This window comes from Tribolium castaneum, chromosome 5, assembly GCF_031307605.1.
Source record: "Tribolium castaneum strain GA2 chromosome 5, icTriCast1.1, whole genome shotgun sequence".
NCBI lineage: Eukaryota > Metazoa > Arthropoda > Insecta > Coleoptera > Tenebrionidae > Tribolium > Tribolium castaneum.
Window position 1 is genome coordinate 6,169,253 of NC_087398.1, and position 26,295 is coordinate 6,195,547.

A 26,295-nucleotide genomic window follows, 5' to 3' on the forward strand; every position below is an offset into this window, starting at 1 on the left:
ATTTATTCAAAAAACCAGATAATATTGTAGTATTTTTACAAGTGCAAAATGCGATCCACGAAACTTAATCGCCAGTTTAAAAATTGGTTTATGAATATTGAATGAAACTTTGGGGTACGCCGCTGATCGCTGATTAAATAAGACTTGGCAAAGTCTTAGTACGCAATCGCAAAACATCGCCCCAATTTTAACATTTTTAAGCTGAAGTCAAGAAATTTTTTGTTGAACTATATAATTAAGAAGAACCTGCAAATGAAGACACATGTTTGATATAAACCTGTCAGAATAAATAGGAAAACTGGGGATGAAGGTAAATGTGTCACGTGTAACTTGCCACATGCAACAGTTACATTGTTTTTATCGGGTCCGTTCAGACACGTGGCAACATGGTACGGAATGTAAAACACCAAGGTTGAGATAAAAATAGAAAATCTTTATTATAAATAAATCCATTTTTTCATAGCGATTCACAAATAGAGTTGGAACGGCGTAGCACATGTGCTTTAATACTGTTGCGTAGCATTTTCGTAGGCCCCACTGATTCAAATAGAATCTTCCGACTTATTATTAACTTGAGGAACTGCTGATTTAGTTAAAAATAAACGCACTCCACGCCGCAGAGACAACCACACCAGCGAAATACAAAATTCCACACTAAACATTATTCTTCACTAAGACTATGCACAGAAATTTACTTAAAGCTGTGCAATTACAACAGTTTTCAAACAAAATCATAAAAATTAAAAAAAAAAAATACTTTTAGTATTCTTTACAAGAATATTAAATAATACTTAAACTTAATTAAATAATAATTCGATTTATTATTTAAATTTAAATATAAATAAATAACACGCAAAAAATATTTTCTTTATAATTATAAGTTATAATTTTAAGGAATCTACCGTTTTATTTAAAAACGGTTTCGTCCAAACAAATTCACCTTTTAAAAATCGCCTTTTTGTTGTTTTTTTTTAATGAAGTTTTTTGCATTTCACGCCGATACCATAAAAATTTGGGATAACGTTAAAGCATCAAATTGATGCGTGTTAGAGACTATCGTTTGCGACATGTTTCTCTTTTGGGCAACTAAAAAAATTTTTTTATTGAGACTAAAACTTGAAACACCCTGTACATAACAGAATGACATCGTAATGTGTCTTGGGCAAGCCAACGTCATGTCGTTTTTTCAGACCATGTTACTTACCACTTGAAAAAAGTTTCTCTCTTTAACAAGTGTACTTAAATTTTGAATTAGTAAAAATACGTAAAAATCATAAATTGAATGTTTCTCTCCGATTTTTTCACAATTATTCACGGGTTTTTTAAGATGACGGGGTCAATAAATAAAATACCGCAGCCTTTGTGCTTGTACCTCTTTTACGTTTTATTCATAAAAAGGTATGAATATATTGGGGGTTATTATAATAAAATGGGATGATACTGATAAAAACCGAAAATTCTTGGGATCGTAACCAAAAGAGGATGGGTTTTGTACGTATGAAATATTTACAGAGACTAGAGCTTATTGGCCTTAATTTGAAGGATGTATTTTCACACTCACGGAAAGCATTTTGTGCGTTGCAACACAGGAAATCAACAAAACTGAATAAATCAAACCAAAATTTACAGATGGCAAATGCGAAAACACATCCCAGGGTTTACACAATTAAAAACAGATCTTTGAAAAAACTGTACATTCTAGAGAGCTATAATATAGAGAGATTATCGTCGATATGTCATGCAGACCTACAACATCTGCTTAAAAAAGAATAGAGTATCAAAATATAACTAACTAAAAATACACTAAACACGTGGGAAATTAGTTTCCATTGCACTTATACTAAAAATCGAATAAACTTAACTATTCATAAATACAAATGAGACTCGAGAGAGCGTAATGTAAGTCCTACCAGTCATTTTATAACTTAAATCTTACAACTACAAGACAAATGTGTCATTATATCGAATTTTCACCATTATGGGGCTTCCACTATTGTCCAAAATTAAGAAAAATTCACGTTGAGTTCAAACTTGACGATAGTGGAAGTCGGAACTACTATTTGTCCACAACTAAGAACAGCCACGATTAAACCTGTCAAAATCTTAATCGATAAAAGGGTAAAATTTTTAGTAGTTTTTAAAGATCGTACAACCTACTATTTGACATATGTATCTATGTGTACAATGTGGTTTTAAAATCGAATACCGCATGATATTGTTCAGTTTCCAGTCATTAAAACAGCGATCGAACGAAAAATTGAACTTATTGCTTTATCGCCTAATGATTCCTAACACAAGCCTTTCTGTGACTGAGTAAGGTACTTAATAACAGTCTGAACGATAGCTAATTATCCTGGTCATGGCATTTGTGTCACATGTCTTAAGTTAAAATAAAGTACGTAACACTACACGTCCTGCAATACCCTACAACTATCCTCACTTACCGTTCCAACCGACCTGAGTCAGTTTCGAGTAAAAGGTAGCCGTATAAGTGAATGGAAACGGACCTTATGACTAATCCTTAACTAAGTTAGAGAGCTGGGTTAGGTGGGCTATCACAAGGGCTTACGTTAGTGAGTTACAGCTCTTTGGCTCATTCTTGTTTGTGCTGTTTTGTGCTACGTACACAAGACAAATAACAGTTGAGTATTTTCGTAGGCCTAACGGAGCTGCGGATATGTTCAATAGGGCGTGAACCGGTTATAACCGCTCCGATACACAGCAGCCTGCAAATCAACGTTAGTTTTATTTTGATGCCGGGATGAGGACGTACCCCATATCCGGCCATCGGCCCGATCCCGTGTCCCAGGTAGGGATCAGCGTAATCCCGGCCGTAACCGGCGACAGCGGCGTAACCGGCGACGGGTTGAGCGGCTCCGTAACGCGCCGCAACTGCCGTATAGGTGGCAGCGGCAGCGTAACTCGCCTGTTGGGCAGTCGACAGAGGTGTTTTTAATAGAGGTGTTGCGGCCGCAGCAGCCTAAAACAAAGAGCCATGCACAGCCATGCACATCTAAAGCCACTAGATGCAGACACATCAAGGCTGTGCTATGTACAACATACGCACGTCAAAATCTAGAAGCACGCTTCTAGATTTTGACGAGACGGTTTGTTAATTGTGAAGACATCGATTAAGTAGAACATTAATTCGTATCTTCCAACAACAAAGACATGAAAATGGTTATCACTTCACTAGAAATGTAAGCTTAACTTTAAAGACGTTAAGAAACCCGATTTTAAAAGATAAAAACTTACTTCATTTTATTAACAGGATGTTATCACCAGCCAAAAAATACTTCTACTGGCGAAAAATATACGTCATTTTGATACTTAATTTTATTCTAAGTTAACACAGTGATGCAGTAAAACGCGAAAAACCATAGTTGAAACCAAAATTTTTCACGTTACTGTTTTTAGTTCCATCTATATTTACTATATTTTAAATTATTTTTAATTTTCAATTATTAATTTTATTAATTTTAGAATTCTCACATTAAAGGAAAAAGTTTATTATGTAAAAATAATTGAAACAGGACGAACTTATTCGATTTTACGAGTTCGCAAAAAAATTCAACCTCAGCTTGGTGAGACGTAAGCATGATTTAGAAAAATTATTGTCTACTGATATAACTGAATGTTTTACTGATTGAACTCCAGTTAAAAGAATTACGAAATGAAGGCATTATTAAAAAATCTACACAGAAATTAAACAAATACGACACTTGAAAGCTAAAAATGTTTCCCCACAAAAAATTAAAAGCCAAGAATTTAGAATCAAACTCAGAAATTCCCATCGTGAGTCATAATACTCACAAATCATCGTTTTGGTTCGGTCTTTCAAACAAATCGATACTAAATATATCGCATATTTATTTTGACAAAAATTAATATTTTTGCCTGATAGTAAATTAATTTACAGAAAACTGCCTTGAAAGGTTTGATCGCCACTAAATATAGTAACATATTTTTTAAATAAAAATTTTAATTCATTTATAAGCCAGACATCAGTTGAATTACGAATCATTTAGATTATTTTAACTTGTTTTTTTCTTTTGAGGTTTGTAAAGAAAATTATACAAGAAAAGGTGCTTGCAATAAAAACCTTATACTCCCTCCCACGAGGTTTTTGAAGAGTTACACTCAACCTAACAAATAATACAAGATTTTTTACAATATTTAACAAGAAATAAAAGCTAAAATATCTAGAGACACAACTATTGATATTACATTCCTATAATTAACAAAATTAATAGACAAGACATAGAAACCATCAAATGTTACGTTTATCAAATGAAATAAATAAAATGTTTGACTATTTTAAAATTCATGTGACAAATAAAAAAAATCTTAAATTTATCAAAGACAGACCTAAGGCTAAAAATTTTTTAGTGAAAAGTGAAGTGGGAGAAAAAACGTTGAGGTTTCGTCTTGCTAAATAGAAATGCAATTCTTTCATATAATTATGCATGCATCTAGAGATACATACGTATGTATAATAAATTTAAAATAGTAGTAATACACCAAAAACACTTAACATAAACGTAAATTACATCTTGTTAACGTTAGTCATAGTTAATTCAGATAATAAATTAATAGTAAAAAATCACAATTAAACATACATTCTCTGATTGTTACATCGCTAGGGAAATAATGTATGCTTAATCAGGTTCTAGTGTGGCAAAAAACGTCTACACGTCGCCTAGACGGTTATACAATATTTATGAAACTAAATCAATATTTCCACCGATTCAGTTTCATCTAACGCGATGTGTAAACACCCATATCACATTAGGGTGGCAACTTCTTGAATAAATAAGAACAAAAGTTCCTCTAAGAACGATGACAAAGTTGATAAAAAAAATTGTTATGTCAGTTAGATTCTAAAATTTTGGTCGGATTACAACTCAATCTTACCTGTAGTCTATAATTGGGATCAGCTGCGTGGGCAGCCAGAAAAGGGTCATAGTAAACGCTGCCATCTACAGGTAATGTGTTCAAAACGGGGGTGTAACCGTGTAAAGCTCCAGCCAAAGGCGTCGGATGCCTCGCAAATGCGGCTGCAGCTGCTGCAGCGGCTGCCGGATATGCTGCCCTTGCTCGTCCTCTCTGAATGGCCGCCACTCCAGCTCGCAGTGTGGCATCGGACCATTGTATTACCGGAACTAGACACAGTGTAAATGATTTACAACATAACTGGATGTGGTACATACCTGTTGGAAGCGTTGGTGGTTTCTTAGTTTGTACTCTTGCAGTTGCATTATTGACCTAACGAAAATAAACAACAATGACAATAAGTGTGGTAACTCAAATCTAATACAACCACTTGTTTATTGCCTCATTTTGCAAACAAGTGACTATATTAGATTCAGTAAGGATGGTAAAGTGTTCTAGCCAACACTAACGATCCTTACAAGGGCCTAACTGGTCACAATTTTAATAAACTTAGCATTTCTATGGAAAAATCTCACATTACCAGGCCTTGATTGTTCATTAATTAATATAAATATTTTATCTACTGTGGGCCAGTAATATGAAATCTCTTAACAACACTTACTTAATCACTACTGTTTTGTGGAATGTTTTATAACTTCAAGAAAGTTTCATAAATCAATTTAAAAACAAAATAAACTAAGTTAATTTTTAGTTGAAAACTTGCCAAAACATTGAAATCTTATTTGAAAATTTACATAATAATAAATCTCACAAAGACTTGACTCTGAATATAATTTCTCTTCCTCTTTTATTACCTAAACTAATTAATATAAACCCAACAACAACCAATAAACCAAAAAATCTTCATTTCCTTATCACTTGTGCATGTTTTCTTTTATAATTATTATGACTACTACATTTACACTAAACAAGTTAAATTCGATTATATTGTATAAACAACGAACAAAATACAAAAGCTAATTCAAAAAAGTTTTAGTCTCAAGTTTAGTTTTAAGAATAAATCTATCGTATGTAATAATGAAACATTAATTTATCAAATGCAGATTGTGACCAAATCCCACTACAAAAAGTTAGATATTAAAATAAGCCAATAATAGACTTTGTTTATGGTAAAAACTCGGATCTGGCCTAGATTTTAGAACAGTTTTGTAATAAGAATTTTTGTGCCAAAAAAATTACTACAATGGTGAAAACCGTTTCTTTACAATTGCTCTCCAAAGCAAGTCATACCAATCAGGTGGTGTTGTTGAAGACAAAATTTTGGGTCTAAAGAAGTCAATTTTTATCAGGTCTTTGGTGACTCAAAGTATTTACTGATATGAGAAGGTTGTGACGTTACAATTTCTTACGTTGGAAGCGATCACCTCGCCTATATTTTGATAATGATAATAAGTTGCCAAAGCCTTTTATAAACAGAACTGATGATTCGATTCTCGATGGTAGTACGATGGTAAGCAATTCGCATAATTTTAAAGCTTTGGGAAATAAGTCATCATACGTTACATAAATTAAGCAAGCAACAAAATTAGAACTCTCATTTATTTTTTAAGTTCGCTGGCTATAGTAGACCTGACCTGACTTGACTTATCAAAGATATATTCAATACAGTGGTTTGTTTCCTAGTTCGTTAAACAGGGTTATGGGTTGTTTTTGGGTGTGTATATCTAGTCTTAAGCTATCTTAGGCTAGTCTTAGGTGGTAGGGACCTTAAAAGTAAGATACGTGTGGTACTGTTGGCTGGAGCGTCACCAGGGCCCCCGCCCGCATTGGGGGCCTTGGCGTCGCTCCGCTGGCCTTATCCACTTACCTCCTCGGCGGCCCGTGATCGGGAGGGAGGGGGATCGGAACTACAACTGTCGCGTCATCATCGCAAGTTCGCAAGAGCCAATTAAATGGCCGACACGGTCTAGAGACAACGTACACACATTGGAGAACCGACAGCTGAGAGTGACTTACAGAACTGATATAACTGATAGTGTGTGCGGCAAAAGAACGTCAAAACAACACGTGTGAAGCGGGGAGGTGCTACCGGTTAGTCACTAAAGCCAGCAAGCCAGCCACACGGGGGTTTTGACCTTGTTTTACCGGGGAGGGACGGGACAGGCCAGTGCTACACGTAGAGCTATATCATGCACACCTCTATTTTTCTTCCCTCAACCACGGTGCCGTGTAGTCGGTCTCGTGCGCGCTCCGCATCAGCACTATTTGCGAATGTTACAAAACCGAACCCCTGCATGCAGAGACAGACAAGACATGCATTATAAACAGCTCTTCAAACTCGTGCAATGACATGATGACGTTAGACATTAGACATGCTTCTGTCTAGAAGCCTCATTCCACACTCGCTCACTAGTCTCGGCTCTCGGGTTAGACTACTTTACACTGTTAAGCCTCAAGTCGGCGGCGGCATTCGCTCCACGTGACGGGAGTGCGCCAGTGCGCCTAGCTATGTACACTACCACTCGCCGCCTCTCTGCTCATATCCATCTACTCGACGCCGCCTCCACCGATCAACGCGGCGAGGAGGCGACACTTTCTCTCGCGCTCCACGACCACTTTGAGCTGTGTGTATCGGTTTTGTGCACCTTCGTCACTGAGAAAGACGACAAACGCAATTTCCTTCGCCTGGATGGCAATTTCCTTCATTGCAATTCAATTTCGTCGCTTCCAACTCCACGCTTCTCCTTATCAAATTCACTACACGCCGCTTCTCCTTACTCCTCTTCACCTAAGCGAACTAGAAAGCTAAGAGCAAGCTAAAGGGAACCTTGCCACTCCACACTATTATCTCTGTTAATACACATAAAACTACAACAAAATTGACTGTATTTTCTTTGCCGGTGTGGGTGTTTGTGCAGGCGAAATACACGGATGTGAGTGTTGTTGCCGACCTCCGCTCTAGCTCGCTCTTAGCACTGTTACAGCTAGTGTGGTAATTATTACTGATCTAAGGCGACTGTTAGACACACACACGTAATGAAGTTGCTGTTATGTTCAACTACTTGTGGATTATTAGGCATGTAACCCCTTAATCGGTTCGTTTCTCAGTGAGCAAGGTAACAAAATTCCAAAGCTAGAACACACAACTCAAAGCCCCCGTTGAAAACCAACACAGAACAGAATACAAACAGTACGGGAAACTGACAAGGCAATAAGGAACTAACAGAATCGAGCCTGCACTGGGGCACTCTTTACTTTTCAGGTGATCAACTGCAGGAATGACAAACGTAAAATCCAATTGTTTAGTGTTAAACCTGCAGAAATCGCCCCGAATCATTTTTAAGTAAATGGATATGAAGATCGGACAGATCATGTCAAATCAAAGACGAACTCAAATAGCTGCTACAGCACAATCATTATATGAAAAAAACCAAATCTCACTACGCCATCATATGTCATATGTTTAGTAAAAGTCATCAAATTGCACTTGAACGATATTTGTATATAAGATAATGTATGTTGTATTTATAGTAAATAACATGCATCATATAATAATTACACTGCGATGTCAAATTTCTCGTGTGAAAGAGCCTACTCAGCTTTGCTGCTATCAAATCTAAGGTGTTATTTACCAGGGTGTTATTCACTGAAAAAGCCCATAGACAAGTGCAATATGCCCATACATCATTCTATTTATTGTGCCAACCACAAAACATTAATTATTAGGAAAACAACTCAAAGAGTTATCCCATGCATTCGCCTCTTCCATTGCCATTTCTTGTTCATAAAACAAATCCAGTAACTGCAAGTCTTATTCTCTTTCGCTCTTCATTGTCATCTCCTTGTCGAACTAATATTTCAAAACGTTCATTTCAGTAAATTCAATTACTACAAGTTCATGCGTCAAAGCCAGACAATAAATCCAAACACACTGACTATTATATGAGAACTAAAGTTATTCTCTTTGTGTAAAAATAAAACTGTGTTAACGAAATTATCATGCACTTCTTCCAGACTTTAGCAAAAATAAATTAGTAGAGATAAACTGCATTTAGTAAAGATTGGACAAAATTGAGAACAACTAATTCATATCAAATATTTCTCAGGAAATTAACTGCTATTATCTAAATGGCATTCTTTTGTAAACATATAAAGCAACAATCAATTGTTGTTAGATTCAACAAATAATTATTTAAAACCAAACATGCAAATATTTATGTGTGGTAATTTATAAAAAAGTTTTCTTAAATGATCCAAAGCTACAACTAATCGTCAGATCTAACTAAGCCTAAGCTAAACTAAACGATTCTGAAAAGAATGTATTTTTAGTTTTGATAGCAGCTTTTACGTAACAATGCAAAATCTTCAAAAATTTGTCATTCATAAACAAGAAAAGTATGTCCATGCTCATATTTAAAAGAAATCAAAAGTGTTAAAATCACAACGAATAAAGAAAAAAAACAGCAACATAAAAACTATTAAATATGTACAATGTTAACACAGATGAAAGATAAATAAAGAAAATTAAACAGAAATAAAATGGCGGTTTAACATGATATCTAGTTAAAAGTGAATAATGCACAGTCTACAGGCTTTAAAAAGTGACTAAAATCCCCAATAAACGCATGTAACGATCTTACATAAATTGTTAGCTACCAATTTCCTGAAATAAAAAAATATGAACAGTGAATAAATAGCAAAACAACAAACTTGTAAATGCTAGATTAGTTCCAGAATAGAATTCAACAAGACAAATAATACATCTCAGAGTTATTGCAGAAAAACAACGTGATATAAACAAAAGCAGGTTAAGTTGGAAACTAACTATAGGAAAAAGTGGCACTGACTCGTCGAAAAGTGAAACGTAGACAAAGAACCAGACAAAAGAAAAAATCTTCCAAAAGATCTATTTTGGAAGATTTTTCACGGAGAAACATCTGCAATAACCTATAAAAAGTTTAATAGCAACATAGCTGGCTCAAGATAGTACTGTATTTATAATGGAAGTTGTACACTTTCACATACCTTGGATCCTCTTTCGTTGAAAATTATTTCTACGTCGAGTATTGGGCCAAATTGCTGAAAACACAATCAATTTTAAGTCATTACGAAACAAGAAAAAAACAATTTATGCCAATAATCAGCTAATAAAAGCCGGCCGCAATTTAATTAAACGTTTCAAGAGTGTTCTGGATTGCGTCCAGCTCTACAAGCTGGCACACAATGAATAAAACATGCGTTTTTTGCCTAGTTAAACAATCGAACAGCTTCTTACCCCAAACATGGCCCGCAGATCGGGGTCTCTAAACCGAAAAGGAATGTTGGAAACGTGCAGCCGTTTGGGCTGGTTTTTCGAAGGGTCTATGGTGGCCGGCGTCCCCGACGCGCTGGTGTCGGACGCCTCGGACGTCGGAGGTGCCACCGCGCCGTTCGTCTCCGTTTCTTGGGGTTGTTGATCGCATTTGTACGGTTGTTGGTTCTGCGTTAACGCTGGGCTATTTACTATGCTCACGGTGGGTTGCTCGCCGGTGGCGGTCGACTGCGGGGGCGGCGGACTGAACGGGGGCCCCGTGCCCGTCGCTGCTGTCCCCGTCGGCGGCGGCAGCAGCGGCACTTGGGCCTTCTCGTCCGCAGGCTTCACGTCGCCGTTCTGCGCAGGGAAACCCGTCGGAGTCGCCGCTCCAAACGGCGCTGACATACCCGTCTGAACCATGTGCTAAAAAAATAAGATTCATTGTCAAATTATCAGCAGCCTCTTTGAGATGGTTATCCGTGCGACGGTGTTGACGCCCAACGCTTGGCTGAATATCCACTAAAATAGGTGTGGTTTTGGCAGTGCGCCAGATCTCTAATTTAAAATACTCTAACGAGCTTTAATCAAGAGCAAATCTTTAAAAATAATGCGGGATCGCGTCAACCTAAGGTTTGTTAAACCGACACGGGACATATTTTCAAAACCATTTCGGGAATTTAGATTTCTTGGCAAAATCAAAACCCTAAATCACATAGGTGTAAACATCTGTTACAAATTTAAATGCACTTTATTATGCTAAAAGTCATCACAACTATTATTCATCTTTGGGTTACAATTTTTGTCGACGTTTTTGGAAAAATAGGGGAAATACAAATTCAGTGTTCACATCAATTGCCAATATGTAGGATTTATTGATGATCCAAATCCAAACGCTGTTTCGTGATTCCCTGCATTTTTTACAACACACTCAGTTGAAAATTGGCCGTATAATCTCACACATCAGAACAGATAAACCGAATTACTGTTTTACGAGCAACTCAATACACACTATGAGAATAAAAAAAATTATTTAACAATAATTACAACGAAAAAAGTTTACAGTGGGTATTTATGACACCAATATTAGGCGTTTCTAGCAAAATAATATATGAAACATGTTTTCTTATGTGACCTAAATAATAAAAAACTCAAAGTCTTAAGTCACGATAACTCGATAAATTTTTATTAGTTTTGCTAAAGAAAGAGAACAAGAGTTTAAAAATAATGCCGAGCAGATAACATGAAAGAAACTGTCACACTGATGTCTTTAGTCTGCTTTCCAATCACCCTTGTTTGGAAAAAGCGCGCCATACGTGGAATTATGCGTAGATATTTGTAAATTAAATGCAGTGTTGTTTTATGACAATGCACATTACTTGCCATGGCCAGATTTGAGACAATAAATAATTAACGAGACATTTTAAGAAAGGTCATGCAGTATACCTGCAATAAATAACAGAATAATCAGCAATAATCGTTCACTTTCTCGCCTAAATCAAAAAGTTTTAATCTTGTTTGTGTCACTCGATGCAATAATAAAGTGTTTATTATTCCACGTTGATACGTTTCATTAACCAACTTTTATGCTAAATTAATTGGCTTTAATTACCCTAACTTAACACTGAGGGAGATAACGCACACGAAAATGCCGGTGTGAATTTACGGGACAAGAAAAATTATACCAACATTAATCTTTTTTTTGGAAAAACCGGCATGTAAATTAAAAATTGTGCCAGCCCTAATTAATTTATTAATGCATCCTTGTTTTGTGTTAACGCATTTTATTCAAACACATTTCCAGCAGATGTGTTCTATGGGAAAGTTTAATGAAGAATGCAGACGGTCAAAGCACAGCACAATTGTTCCAGTGATGTCATCACGTAATTAACCCCATGGGGACGCAATGTTAGTTATAAATTGAAGCAATATGGCTCTACGGAGAACAGTTTCAGCCAAATTAAGTTGTTGAAAGTTCGTTGATGAATATATGAGACGATTCCACAAAATTATTATTCGCTGTTGCGACTATTATTCATGGTGAATTATAATTAGAGATTACCAATCGGCAGAATATGCAACAGACGCACACCCTGGGCCTTGCCTCCAGGTCCACAATTACCCAAGGACTAAAATTAAGTACATAAATTTAAATTACTTCATTACAGGATGGCAAAGCTGCAACGTGCCAACTATTTAATATGTTCATGGTGTACATCCGGCGGATATGGCAGACATTCAGAGCTTAGTTTTTGAATTTGAAACAGAACAAATAAATTTCAGGACTTCCAAAGAAATCTCCTCACGTACTCGGGGATAAAGCAAAACAAGACAAATAATGTCTCAGAGATGAAGACTAATTTATTTCACTGGATTTTTAAACTTGGTTTCTTGAAACCTTGGTAAACACGCGATAAAACCGCCCCATGAATGCTCCATCCGAGGAGTCAAACCCTAAGTGTTCAAATATGTTCTTAAAACCCCGCTGGCGGCATGTAAACAGACTAAATTTAAACACAAGTTTCCTGAAATCCGTAAAGAGGTATGCACGCAACATCGACAACTTCCACCAAGGTCGAGATTAGCTTCAAGGGAGGAATTCCTAATTTTTTGTTGGTGATTTGCAATCTCGAGGCACAAAAAGAGGCAACGGACTTATCAATATTTAATTCACGAATCTGTCTCGAATGCCAAAACCGACTTGGCACGAATGCCAATCCTGAATCAATGCTAAATTCCCATCTGTATACCATTACTATAACGGAAAAGCGGATTTTCCCCAAAATTATTGAATTTCAGAAATGCCTTCTTTCTAAATAAAATGTTGCATGTACCAGCTGAACCTGAGATTGATGGTAAAACACGTGAGAACGTTGCCAAACCGCATTTAATGAAATATTTTAACACATTTTTCGTAATCCTTTGAAAAAGTGAAAACCGTGTCTCCTCTTGCCCCATCAAATATTTTTTCTAATTGTTGATGCGTATCACTTCCATCCGGTTTCCGCTGTGATGCGTCTCTTATTATTTTTCGTACACCCGTGAAGAGATACCATACAGCCCTGTATGTAAAGCGAGTAGTGTGTAAAGGTCATACGCCTGGCTAGTTAATAACCAAGCTGATTGAGGAAGGCACGAAACGTAATTCACTTCCGGTCTGCTTTGTTCCACCTTCTACTATTTCCGTGTCCTCTATGTCATCCAAATTGCGGAATGTAATATTTAAGCCCTAATTTTCCCTTTTTCACCACCTACTACACTCAATAGGTGAATAGGCTCCTCACACATTTCAAAAACCATAGAAAACGTTGTTTATTAGAACGTTAAACTAAATTATTCATACTAATTCGGCTCGTTTGAGTGAAATAAATACAAACGACTGGCAATGCCTTCCAATTTATAAAAATTAAATATTTTGAGATTCCGCTTAGACAACCTCAATAATAGATATGACACGTTTCTGATTATTTATAGGTCACTTTACACAAAAACAGCACAAACTACAAAAGAACGGCGGCCGCTTCTGCTCTATAGGTTGAAATATAGAGGTGATCAATATTATTATGCTTTTACAACTTGACTGTAAAATGTGACAAGAATGCTATAAAGCACTCATCCTGCCCTGGAATAATGAACGAAACAAGTTGCTATTTAAATGTCTACAAATCGCCGGCGATTTCTGAATTATTGTATCAACCAATCGTATAAAATCGAATAAGAATTTAGGCCGAACGTGCTTCCGTTAGCAAATTCACAAATCGATTATATTGATGTTTCTAAATTTTCTACACATGAAAGACTGGTTCGAAAATATTTATTTATTGCCGATATTTCTACTTTTGGCAATAGCACCAACGTTTCCGAATCCATCAACCTGATTCGATCAAAAGTATTTATATTTTACAATCAAATTAAGAATTCGCCGAACATTCTCGTCAAACTGAATTAACTTCTTTTTCATTTGTGACTAGAATTTAATTAAAATCGTCGCTCCGAATATAACTCAGGATATCCCTCCGGGATAAGCAGTTATTTACCTGGGATGGCTGGGAGTTGAAGATGCTCAAAATCGACTTCCAGCACAGCAGCCGCCCCCACCCTATTAACGAGGGCGGGCGCACCCAGCAGCCGTGTTGCAAGTCCTATTTTCAGCTCACTGCAGTGCCCATGCAAAGATCTCCAGATAAAATATGACCAAAGGGTTTTTCATTTGGTGGTTAAAAAGTAGCATTTTTCTCAAGCTTATTGGAAAAAAACTGCCAGTTACTTAATAACTGTGCTATTTACGTAAAACATTATTTCATAATAATAATTATTGTTCTTAAAACATTACACTGCAATTTGCAACAATTTTTTTAACTCTTCTAATGTTGTGTGACTTGTGACATTGTTTTTAGCAGAACATGATCGATAAGCCAACGCTCTACTATTAATAATCAAAGTAATTCTAAAATTAAGATAACTCTTGAAGGAATGAAAAAAAAACATGTTTATAACGATTGTTGTCTAATGATCTTTGACCTAACTATGAACCAAGTTTATCAAGAAATGATAAAGTGATTACCCCAAGTGAAAACAAAGTTTTCTGTATATTTACCAAACGTTTTGAAAATTCAACAAACTTCTTTGACAAGCATGCGAATCTGCAAAACTGCCCCCAAATAATTACTTTCGCTAGTGCAGCCGTTCGGCTGTAACTTTTAGGCACGTTTTATTTATTTACAGATCATTTGTCGAACAAATACGTACATGAAACATACAAACTTGGTCTTTAACGAATTTCAAACAAAAACGGTAGCTGGGAAAGGAAAGCAAACATGGTTTCTGTTATTATCAGATTACATGCATGGCTGTAACTTTGGAAAATTTTAAACATCTGGGACCCGCATGTCTGCATGTTGTTAATTCGTTATCTTGTCTTCGTCAAGAAGAATCAATGAAAAACAATAACGACAAATTTCCGGTTATTAGAAGAAACGTAACAGAAGCAAAATATGTAAAGTGGACCGGTTAGCTTTATGGTTGTTATATGTCTTATTTGCGTAAACAAAGCCGCGAAGTTTGTTCAACTTAAAATGCACGTCAACACAGACCGATTAAAATATCTTACGGATGAAACAATGTCCTTATTGGAAAGATGTAAATTAGTCATTGTTAGGGCTTTGTTCTCCTGAACATGTGTTGATTGGAAAGCAAATTGCGTGTTATTACATTTTTCTAACACCATCTATCATTTGATAACTTGATTCTTTATTACTTGTTTTTTCGCCCCAAAAATATTTATCACAACGTCAAATAAAAATCTCATTTATCTTACGAATTGAAACGGAGAAGTTTTTCATCTAAACTTCTTTCTTTCGATTCCCTCGGGACTCGGGCCCACGTAAATAAAAAATAGAAACGCTTGCCTGCTTGACAACAGTGCAATATTTCAAATGATCCTTTTCTCGCAAAGCGAAATTCTCAAGTCTGGCGGACACTGAATTTTCGAGGTTGAGAGAACACATTTCCTGCAGAAATTGCACGTTGCATCCGAGTAGGTGAGAGAGATAAAAGCTGGGTTTTGAAGATCCCCAGATTTGGAGCCCAAAAGAGCTTTATCTCTGTCGTTATTGTAAGTGGAGGAAAGACGCAACATGCAATTTCTAGGGGAAACCTGTTTTGAATTGATGTCTGGGTGGCTACTCCGTCTCTCAACTATTTTGAGAGTTGAGTAGGTAAACACAAGCAGGAGAAATATCGATTTCAGATTACAACTCTTTGTTATCTAAATTATTTAATAAGTAGAATTTGATTCTTTTCCGCGTAATTTACTAATCAGAGCTGAAGAAGTTTTAATTAACCCGTAACATTAGAGCCGAAACCTTGTTTTATCATCCCTTTTCAAACAAATTCATCGCTGTTTTCCGGAGCTCCGCTGAGAATTGAGGATTTTAATCAAAAACAGGCAGCATGGAAATCTAATTAATCTGGGGTGGATTTCAAAATCATCACAATAATGCCAGACGAAGCTTTATGCAAAATAAATCGAATTAGGCTAGCTTTATTTCGTTAAAAATACTTTTTAATTGAGCATAATATTTATCGTAAGTAAAATCAAAGTAGGAGTTATAAATAATTGTTGACTTAACACGGCATTTAATTCAATCAGTGACCCATAAAGTAAAATTTTCAACTTATATTTTTAGAATAAACCGTGCCGAAAATTGGACGTTTTAACGAAGCTGCGATGAAACGAAACTGTTGGCATGTTTGTTATTGAAGTCCAGGGCCACCACATGTGTTTTAAATTCCGTCCCAATCAAGGCAATTTAACAATTACAAGAGCGACAAAGTGTTGATGATGCTGAACAAATCGTAAAGCTTCCCGATAAGCAGATATGTAGGGCCGAGCAAGCAGCCAGTGTGTGTGTAATCATTAAAAAACTACACAGAAACTGAGTAATTTTGCAAAATTAATAACAAATTGTTAACTTCAACACAAATTTGAAGTAAAAAATATGCGACTTTTTTAAAAAAGAAACATAATATCCAACTGAATCTTGATTACTATAAGATTTCTTTTCAAACTCTGAATTAAATCTTGCAACATCAGGAAAGTAAAAAATAGGTACAGTGAAACTCGGTTATAACGAACCCTGGTTGCCAAGAACACTTGCTTCTAACGTCCAATTTTTAGACAAAAAAGCGTTCTATGACTCGTTTGTTACGTTCTAGGAAACAATAAACGTTTCCGATATTGCACAATAAATTCCAAAAATGATACATAAATCGAAAACAGTCAAAATGTTAAGTACAAACAAAATAAGTAAATGCATAGATGTTAGATGTTTAGCAAACAGATTATTTCATTTCTTCAAGAAAATTAGAGAAAACGACAGCAAAAGCATATAAAAATGGGTGGTTGCAATAAACCCTCCATCATAAACATAACTGAGCTTTTAGTAAATCAGTCATTGACCATCAGCTTTGATTTATGGTCTTAAGAAAATACTTTTCTGAAAACCATAAATCAAAAAGAATCAAAAATTCCCAGAAAGCTCTATTACGTTTATAGCATGGTTTATTACAAAAAATTGAAAAAAAAGGCAGTTTATCTTTGAATTTTTGTTACGACTGTGTTAATTTTGTAAATATTGCCTCTTCCATGTCACTTCTGGACTAGCTGAAATAGCAATTACTTCTAGTCATACTTACGGTAAGGCCCAAAGTAATTGCAGGTAGCCCCGAATGCAATTTATTCGTTTGTTTACGATAATAAAATCTCATGATTAAAAAAACACTATGAAATTCTATTTTGTATTTTCGCTACACGTTTCGCCCATTATTGGATTCTTTAATTATGTAAACCTAGATCGATGGCATTAATTATTTCCTTCCAAAATATATAAGTATCTAGGTCAGCAAAATTTTATATTTTTGGTCATAAATAAATCGGTAAGTTGCTGAACGTCAAACCCTCATCACTACGAATTGCGACCGTTTGTACTTTTGTTGAAGCAGATGTTGGGTTTATTCAGGTACACCTAGCATTAAAACTACCCTAATACCTCAACTACGTTATAAAGCAATAAATTAATTCGTGATAATGTTAAATATTCATGTCAAACTTATTAACAACTCTTGTTAAATTTTAGTTTGGATACGCTTCTATTGTATTTATTCGCTTAAAATTTAGTTGTTCTGTCGGTGCGCCATTTTGGCGACGATATTATTAAAAAGGTTGGTGACATTGATGTAAAAATTGCCCAGTGGCCAGTAGTATTATCTCGGTTATATCTCTTTTGATGGAACGTAAACATAAACTCATCACGACCGAACGCACCACTCAATCACGCGCAATAATCTTGTAATTTTGATAATGTGTTCGCATTCTTCAGATTGATTGCAAAAAAATGGTTCAGTCGCCTCCGGTGAAATCCAAATGAATCAGCTGCTAAAAGCGTTACCAAAACCGATCTAAAGATAGCTAGAACTTAGTGTTTAAATTTTATGGTTCATTGTCGGGGGAAACGCCACTGGGAGTAAACATTCTTAAAACTTTAGACGTACTTATCTCCACAATAAAGAAACCCGTCTGCATAAGCACCGAGGGATAAGCTAAAAGAAAGGAAAAAGCCGACCAGAACAACAATCATCAATATTTCAGGCTTGGTAGCTGGCTTCTCTTTCTCCCCCAGCGTCCAGATGCGAGATGCTATTCTAGGCCATGTGCGGAGAGGCAACTTACCGGGTAGTACATTCCCTGAGGAGGAAGAAAAAAAGCCCCGGCACCCCACAGTTTGGCTGCTTGTTAAAGCCCTCCGCACATAAAAACACTGCACGAGGCAAAAATTTCAATTGGCACAGTTTATTTCTCGCTGCAGCAGCGGTCCACCTTCACGTTCAGTTTTGGCTTTGAATGCTGAACAACGCCCGTTCAGGGTGCCGTGGCTCAACTACCCCGGCTGCCGTGGCGGAGGGGCACATGCTATTTTCTAGGTGGGGACGATCAATGAACGAGACGAGGAGCGCGCGCAGACCATCTTCCGAACGCATCCTCCCGGTGGGAAGGAGATGGAGAGATGGTGGGCTTCTCCTCGGAGGCCCCGCCAACATAACCTCTCGAAAACTCAATTTAATTTTGGAAAATCGAAGACGCCCCACCTAGACACCCTCTAATTCAATTCAATCTTTGGGGTTTTTTGCCAAGGATTTTGGGAGGTGCCGCCAGTGGCCGGTGATTAAAGGCGGGCAATTAATGGAGTAATTGCGTTCAATCACCGTGGGTGTGCGCAATATGTTCATAGTTTTCGGAACGGAAAACTGAAGACTCATCCTTTTAATTTTATGGACGGAATTAAACTTTTCTTGTTAAGTTAATTACTAATCCCACTGACAGCTTTTCCACAACGACGCGAATAAAACCCAAAATCACCGAAGTTTGTGGTGCGAGCAAACGTAAACTCGAAAAATCTCCTTATTCCCTTATTTACTTTAACCTTATTACCTTGATGTTTCTCCGTTTAAAAATATCTTAATATTTTAGAAAAAACAGCGAACAATGTAGCTAAATCGAGAGCCAAAAAATGGCGTTATCACTTTGTGTTTATCTTCATTTCATTTAAACTTTTTTCTATAGTCCAGTCCAACGCAAATCAAAATTGATGACAACAAAACAGCATTTTTTCAAGAACAAAATATGAGATAATTTAGCTGATTTCATAAAAAAGGTAGAGATACCTTAAGTGACTAGTTAAATAATGATGAGAGTGTAAACGTTCAAGAACGTTGCTAAATTAATCTTAATTTTAACTGTGTTACTTCATTTTCTTCAAGTGCATTTATTTCAATCCAATATTTATTTCGCAATTTTTTTAAATTTCTACCTCAATTTTCAGAAAAATGGCTTCACGAAACCTGCCTTTTAAACACCCAACTGAAATTGTTAGTAAAAATGTACCAGACAAAATAGTGTATGAATGAAATACATAATATATTATGTAAAGTTACAAACATCCAGGTGAAAAATTTATTCTTGTTATATTACTCTAGACTGCACAATATAAAGTTTTACAATGACTTCAAGCCTCCAGAAATAAATTTTTTATCCAAGCCTTGGTCTTAAAAGAAATTTATGGCTTTTAAATATTTTAAGTCAAGTGTTTGAAAGAAGTTTTCACCCCTAGGTAGGAATTTGCTACCTGTTCTTAAATTGTTCATTTGCAGAAGTATACGTCCACCATACCTATAAATTATTTAATTATCATAGGTATTATCTACATTTAGACGTCACTTGAAAAAAGTCTATGTGGTCAGCGCTTAATTGTTATAAGCGGATGTTTTTGTGTCAAATTAGGACGCTTAATAAAAATATTTTTATTAAAGTATTAAATTAAAGTATTAAAAGTGTACAGAATTCACGAAAAGAAATTTTATAGCAACAAATATTTCCTGACAGCAGAACCTTATAAAGACACCGATTTACCCTTCTCCCTCAGGTGAAATTGAGTTTAAATCCGGTTCAGGTGCAAGATATCGTGAGCCTTATTAATAAAATGAAAATTACGAGCGTGTTAAAATTTCTGATGTAATTGTATATTTTTTATCAAGCTTTACCAGCCAACCCAAGTTAATTGGATTACTGTTGACACATTTTTTCTAATCAAGATTTACGAGATTTTCTCATTAGAGCAGGATTAAGAATGTTATGTTAAGTAAGCAATATTTACATTATTATTAATAGCTATAAAAATTAGTGGCTTTTCCCCTGTAATAGGTCATCCGCACTGCAATTTTGTTTCCGTTAACACACTTTTGTTTGTGTGTATAGCGGTTAGATATGTATCTAATGCTTTTTAATGGTGTTCTAAGCAGTAGGTACTCAACTATGTCATTATTAAGACTTCTTTTTTCATTACTACTTCAGTTTACAGATCAATTCTAACATTGAAAAGACATTTACCATTATTTGAAAAAAATACGGTCCGAGAAACTATTCAAAATAACTGCAAAAACGTATTTTCAAAAAAAAATGTGACAACTTGCTTCAACAGATTAGTGAGACCTCAGGATAGGTTATTATTACAAACAAAAATTTAGCCTGTTTTATAGAGACATAGTACTACTTTGATAAATACTGTGATCCTCACTAGCTTAGTTTTAATCATAATTGACGTCAAACAGTAGTATGTGAGTGTGAATCTGTGGTATGTAAGTGCAAATTCCCAATTTGAACAATTTGGAGTAGTTATTTTGCTCTTGAAAAAACTTTCTAAATAGTAATAACTTGTTGCCTAAATAGCACAAACAAAAGGAAAAAAGCTTGTTTCTGTTTTGTGTCGTAGTATCCAGTAATTCTAACATAAAACCGCAAAACGTACCGCATTTTCAGTGATTTCAATGCTTTATCTATCTAATCTACCGCTGGGAACAGGTTATGTTATAAAGTTATAACTTATAATAACACAAAACAGCGATTTGCATAGATGGTTGCAGATTTTTCTTACAATATTCATAAACCGTAAACAAGAATAGAAGATAATAATTATTTTAAATATGTAATTCTGGGAAGCTTGTATCAGATTTCCGTTGCGTGAAAATTTTCCGCAAAAAATACAAACTTGTACCAACAATGTGCGCATTTTGATTTATAAAAAAGACAGAAACAGTATAGATAGGTAACACATAAACAATATAGGAGCAAAAACATTTCAAAAATGGAAATAACCGAGATTTCTCCAATTTCCGAAAGGAAAAATGAGAAGCATTTCGCAAAATCGTATCATACCCAAATGCATTCATTAAGTTGTTCCCATTCTGCAGTAATTTCAGCTTTCAATCGTTCCAAATAATTTGGATGAAATTTCTTAACAATCATCTTGTTAATCATAATTAACACTAAACTAAGAAACTGAAAACAAAATTTGAAGATAGCCATGAAGACAACCTGAACAAACCCAATCACAGCAATTATTGGGCTCATTTAAGTAGGCGCGTGTCAAAAAACCAAGCGGATTGAAGTTTTGTTTACACGTTTGCCAAGAAACTATTAATTCCTCATAAAAGTGATAACCAAATCCAAATAGGTGTTAATATTAGAGAAAATGCGGGATATTATCTCCGTACACGCAAGTAAACAATAGTTTATTCATTCGGCGGCATCCAGTGCCACAGGTGCGCCCAGAAGAAAGAACTGGAAAGTGACCACCACAACCGGTTTGATGGGTTAAATAACGCCAAATTTTAATAACTGTGGAATGCCACCCCAGTTTATTCAAGAAATCAAAGCAATATCTAACGCAAATAATTGTCGAGTTTGACAGAAGGTTACTAACCGTCACCACAGCATGCTTTGTTTGAGAACAATCGCCAATCGATCTGTCACTTACCTTCGCAAATGAACGGTGCTTGATTGACGATTTTCGAAATGATTCAGATTGATTCGGATCACAATTTTCGGGTTCGCATCACTCGAATCAGCAAGTGGTTGCCGCGATGCACGACACAAATAATTGATCGAGAGCGATGGAGAATTTGTTGTTAGAAAGAAATGAAGACGACAGGTATTACGACAGTTTAGAGTGAGATAGACGTAAAAATAAAATGCGCGCGCAGAATCACCCTTTCAAATTCTATATTGATTTGTTTCAGGGCACATTTACAAAAAAGACCTGACATGATCACTGCTTTGGTTACAACGGTTGTGATAAGTCTGGGTTTGGCACAGAAAGTGACTTACACGTTCCCCGAATTTCCGTACAAGGAGACCAACAAAAATGTAAATCCCGACCAAAACACCAATTTTCTAAAGGCACTATTGCAGGAGGTGATGTTTAGGGAGGTGGAGGCCGCGTGCGAAAGGGGCTGTTTGGGGCGAAGCGGCGTTTCCAAAGTCCTGTGCATAAGACAGTGCGTCTCCCCTTCGTGCTACCGCGACTTGTACCAAGCTGATCAGGTGAATATTAGCGTTTTTTTCAGTCACTTAACGCAAAGCTGTGTTACAGTTGGAGGAAGGAGAAGTTGATGTAAGACTGAACTCGTTTAAAGGCTGTTTTATTCAACGATACAACAGATCTCGCCCATGACCTGGCTAACATCAATATAATTGTAACAATACAACACTGATAATTTACAGTTGACATGAGAAAAGAGCTTCCCACTAAAAGGGCACGCAAAGGAACGCATCCAAATCAAAACACTTAAATATATTGCTTCGTGTTCATGCACTTGCGATTTCAGACACCCTTCAAGTTAGAAACCTTCCTGATACGAAACAATTTATACACTTTATTATTCATGAGTAATGTGAAAGACTAATAAAAAGATAATACATCATGGTTTTTCGCGCACATTACCTGCCGTCATTTTTTTATGCTTTAACACTACCTATTTTGTAACGAATAGATAAAACAAAATCTCATTTATTGCTCGGCGCTTTATTAATCAGAATGGAACAATATCTCTAACGAATCGTAAACCACGTATGTATTATTATTTGAAGGCAATTATTCGCAAATCGTTTACATCCAACGTTAGTGGCCAAGTACGACGTAATGAATGTAATTATTACCTGAATAGACCTGGAATAAACAACTGACGCAGACAATAGATTTTCAGTATTTGTTACTATAAAAGGCCTCGTCAAAAAACGCTGATAGACAGCAATTATTGGCTGAAATCAGTGTTCAAATAGCACTTTTACCGCCGTTATCTATTATGATAAGCTTCCTCGGTAGTCGCATTCCACCTTAATGATTTTTGCAATTAACTTGTTTGTGAAAACCCCGTCGAAACTTTCACGATTGGAGCAGAATCAAATGACAGAATTTTTACTTTCGCTTCAATTAAGATAGGAATTTGATGTTACGTAATTTGTTAAAATACGCCGATAAAAATTTTATTAAAAAGCATAATAGAAGAAACTTTTTACTACTTTAAGCTGACCTTTTGTAGTAACAACGTGTATCGTATTTTCAATTTGTTTATGTATTTTTAACTAAATTTTAAAAAATCCGCACCACAGTCATAACTCCAAATTTGTTCTCTGTTAGGACCTCTAATTATGACCAATAAAGAAATGATAAATAATAGTATCAAATAACTTTACAGAGCCGGATCGAAGTAAAATATTGTTCAGTTTAGTCTTAAAAGGGTGCCAATTACGTTTTTATCATGACTAGATCCAGCTCTGTAAAAAAAATTTTTCGTCTCGTGTAAAAAACCTGAAATATAACCAATGTATCACGAAAATGAAACCCCCATTTCGTCGTGTTGAATCAGTAAATAAATAAAACTCAACCAAGCACTTAAATAAAAATACTTCTTTCAGTTAAATTAAGTTCAAGTAAGACGTGCTGTCAGAACTAAGTGAATTCGCTAAGATCTACTCAAAACCTACTGCTCTGGTGCATCGAAACCCCCTCAAGACGCCCCTTGTCGCATTCATACTTTAAAAAATATATTTGGTTGATTAGTAGTCCCTAGCGCTAAACAACACCTATATCAACTTCATTGTATACCTTGTTAGAAAAAATAAGTCATTTGAAAAACTCTGTTGTTCCTAAACCGCACTAACGTGCACAGCATGGTTAAAGTCTGTCGACGGCGACTCTGCTGTTGACTCTCCCCCCGCATTTTGCATTTCAACTTGATCTCCTCCACTTGGAGGATTCTTCACTTTGTGTTTTTTCCCTAAGCCGGGCAATTTAGGCAAATGCTTGAGTGCGCTAACTGACCCTCTCGGCTTGCTTTTGTCAGCCTCTTCCTGCTCCTCTGTTATAGAATCTAAAGGAACCTCTGTCTGATGCTCATCCTGGATTGGTATATCATCTGCACATAATCACCAATGCAAAGTCCATGTATTTCAGTCAAATCATGGCATTGAAATAACGCCAATCATTTTCATACGTACCAGGTAGTTTTTTCGTTCGGAATGACGCGTTTGTGATCATTGATTTCGAAATGCTGTGACTTTGTGACGGTCGCGGGGTTACAGACACGGAGGACGAGCGTTGGATCAGATTTTTTATCGCGTTTGCGGACAACAGCACGTCTGGAATCGATGTTATGAGCGCAATAGCGACGGATTTGCACTTACCGGCAAATGCCTCGTATTTCGCCCGTTGCGTGATATCATGGAGGGCCTGGACGGCCCCGTTCACGCCCTTCTCAGCCCCGTGATACACTATGTGAAGTAGTTCTAAAAGTAATGGACTAGAGACGGGAATGCGAGGAGCAATACCTTGGCTATAACTACAATCACTATTTATTGAACTTCTTGCACTATCATTGGAAGAAAATCCTTGTGAAACTAATCTATACACAACAATTTGGGTCATCTTCAACTCGATTAGGCGGAAAATAATTACCTAGAAATCCCCCTACAAGTATGCTCAATACCCTGGGATATGACACTAGCTAGTTGTTGGTTATATAGGAACACAAGTGCGGTGATTACACGTTGGCGGTTCTGAGCATTCAGACACTCAACTTGTGGCAGGGGCCCCCAACTCACTAATTTACTGTTGCATTCTTCCCACCGCCGTAGCGAATTTTCGGCGATAAAAGCCGGTTCCAAGTTGTTGGAATCGTGGTATATCGACGACTGAGCTATGCTTGGGACCCGGAATGAAAGGGTCCGGGGCTGCCCTTTAGAATCTATGACCTACAAACAACGTTGCAACAAATACTTAGTCAAGCTTGGGGTGACGGTACCTCCAAATTGTATAAACTAACTAAAAGGGTTTGTACCGAAGTGTACGTTTTCTCAGTTAAATGTAAAAATACTAAAGTTGGTATATACTGCAGTGTGAACTTCTTGAGTTGTTCCTCCCCTGATCTGTAAAAGTCCAGCAGCTGTTGGCAAATGCCGTCAATCAGCTGAAATGAGCGCATTAAAACGGGGGTCAAGTCACACCACTGCATACATTTTGCCCTTTAAACCTATAGGGCTCCGTTAGAATGTCGTAAAGTGCGACCATAACTTCGTGATTATGTTCTTGTTCTGATGAGTAGGTGTGGATTTCGCTTTCAGTGAGCGACTCGAACTCCTCCATCCAGTCCAAGACGAGGATATCTGCCATTATTGTCTCCTGTTTTTGTTACAATAATAAGAAAATTAAGGGGTTGTAACTTTGAGGTTACTTTTTCGAAATCTATGTCATCGAATCCCGTTAAACACACTTATGAATACACTAATGCGACTGCTTATTTAAGTACATCTTATCACTATTTGGCCCAACAATGCGTTAAAAATAACAAATTGAATAGATTAAAACAAACTTGTCAAAAAGGGTGATTTATGGATGTGGAGAATTTTGTTGGTGACCCTCATTACCAACTTAAAATGTGTGTTGCCTACATGCTCAATTTTGAAAAATCGTACCATGGTCCGAAACATTTTTGAAGATTCCTCGGTTTTGCGCCACTGAAATTCAAAAACACAAATCGTAAAGCAATTATTCGAGCGATTCATTATTTACGGTTCCACGAATAGACAATTTATAAAATATTAACTACTTGTCTCATCATTGACGTCGATTTTTCAATAAAGCCACAAATGATCGAAACTGAAAACAACACGAATCACCAATGTTTGAAACAGTTTAACCGCAAAGTATCAAAATCCTGAA

General features: G+C 36.3%; 3 protein-coding genes and 1 long non-coding RNA gene across 9 annotated transcripts; 2 read left to right on the plus strand and 2 right to left on the minus strand.

The window, feature by feature from the left end:
- The first annotated feature begins 102 nt into the window (after positions 1–102).
- Positions 103–2,211, plus strand: LOC135266403 (uncharacterized). The gene is made up of 2 exons (XR_010334444.1): positions 103–411; positions 464–2,211. It is a non-coding gene; the product is annotated as an uncharacterized LOC135266403 (long non-coding RNA).
- On the minus strand, positions 1,359–22,195 carry Rbfox1 (RNA-binding Fox protein 1). Of its 4 annotated transcripts, none has more exons than XM_962243.3 (8): positions 22,054–22,195; positions 10,169–10,609; positions 9,919–9,972; positions 7,091–7,183; positions 5,211–5,265; positions 4,915–5,162; positions 2,774–2,980; positions 1,359–2,726 (listed from the first exon to the last, which is right to left on the minus strand). In XM_962243.3, the coding sequence occupies exons 2-8, from the start codon at positions 10,604–10,606 to the stop codon at positions 2,682–2,684; spliced, it is 1,140 nt and encodes a 379-aa protein (XP_967336.1). In that variant the 5' UTR covers positions 10,607–10,609; positions 22,054–22,195; the 3' UTR covers positions 1,359–2,681. The 4 variants fall into 4 exon arrangements, with proteins under 4 accessions (XP_967336.1, XP_064213147.1, XP_008193529.1 ...); XM_064357077.1 differs by lacking the exon at positions 22,054–22,195 and adding an exon at positions 18,414–18,648 and having other exon boundaries at positions 2,774–2,926; XM_008195307.2 differs by lacking the exon at positions 22,054–22,195 and adding an exon at positions 18,414–18,645.
- LOC655445 (uncharacterized protein) lies at positions 22,088–23,018 on the plus strand. Of its 2 annotated transcripts, none has more exons than XM_961989.5 (4): positions 22,088–22,227; positions 22,316–22,442; positions 22,488–22,619; positions 22,669–23,018. In XM_961989.5, exons 1-4 carry the CDS (start codon positions 22,190–22,192, stop codon positions 22,747–22,749), a joined length of 378 nt encoding a protein of 125 aa, XP_967082.1. In that variant the 5' UTR covers positions 22,088–22,189; the 3' UTR covers positions 22,750–23,018. The 2 variants fall into 2 exon arrangements, with proteins under 2 accessions (XP_967082.1, XP_064213148.1); XM_064357078.1 differs by lacking the exon at positions 22,088–22,227 and adding an exon at positions 22,238–22,256.
- Positions 22,701–26,078, minus strand: Hyccin (hyccin). 2 transcript variants are annotated; one of them, XM_015980398.2, is made up of 7 exons: positions 26,049–26,078; positions 25,591–25,755; positions 25,379–25,543; positions 25,033–25,328; positions 24,762–24,979; positions 24,576–24,716; positions 22,701–24,493 (listed from the first exon to the last, which is right to left on the minus strand). In XM_015980398.2, the coding sequence occupies exons 1-7, from the start codon at positions 26,061–26,063 to the stop codon at positions 24,225–24,227; spliced, it is 1,269 nt and encodes a 422-aa protein (XP_015835884.1). In that variant the 5' UTR covers positions 26,064–26,078; the 3' UTR covers positions 22,701–24,224. The 2 variants fall into 2 exon arrangements, with proteins under 2 accessions (XP_015835884.1, XP_008193528.1); XM_008195306.3 differs by lacking the exon at positions 26,049–26,078 and adding an exon at positions 25,808–25,997.
- Between the last annotated feature and the right edge of the window lie 217 nt (positions 26,079–26,295).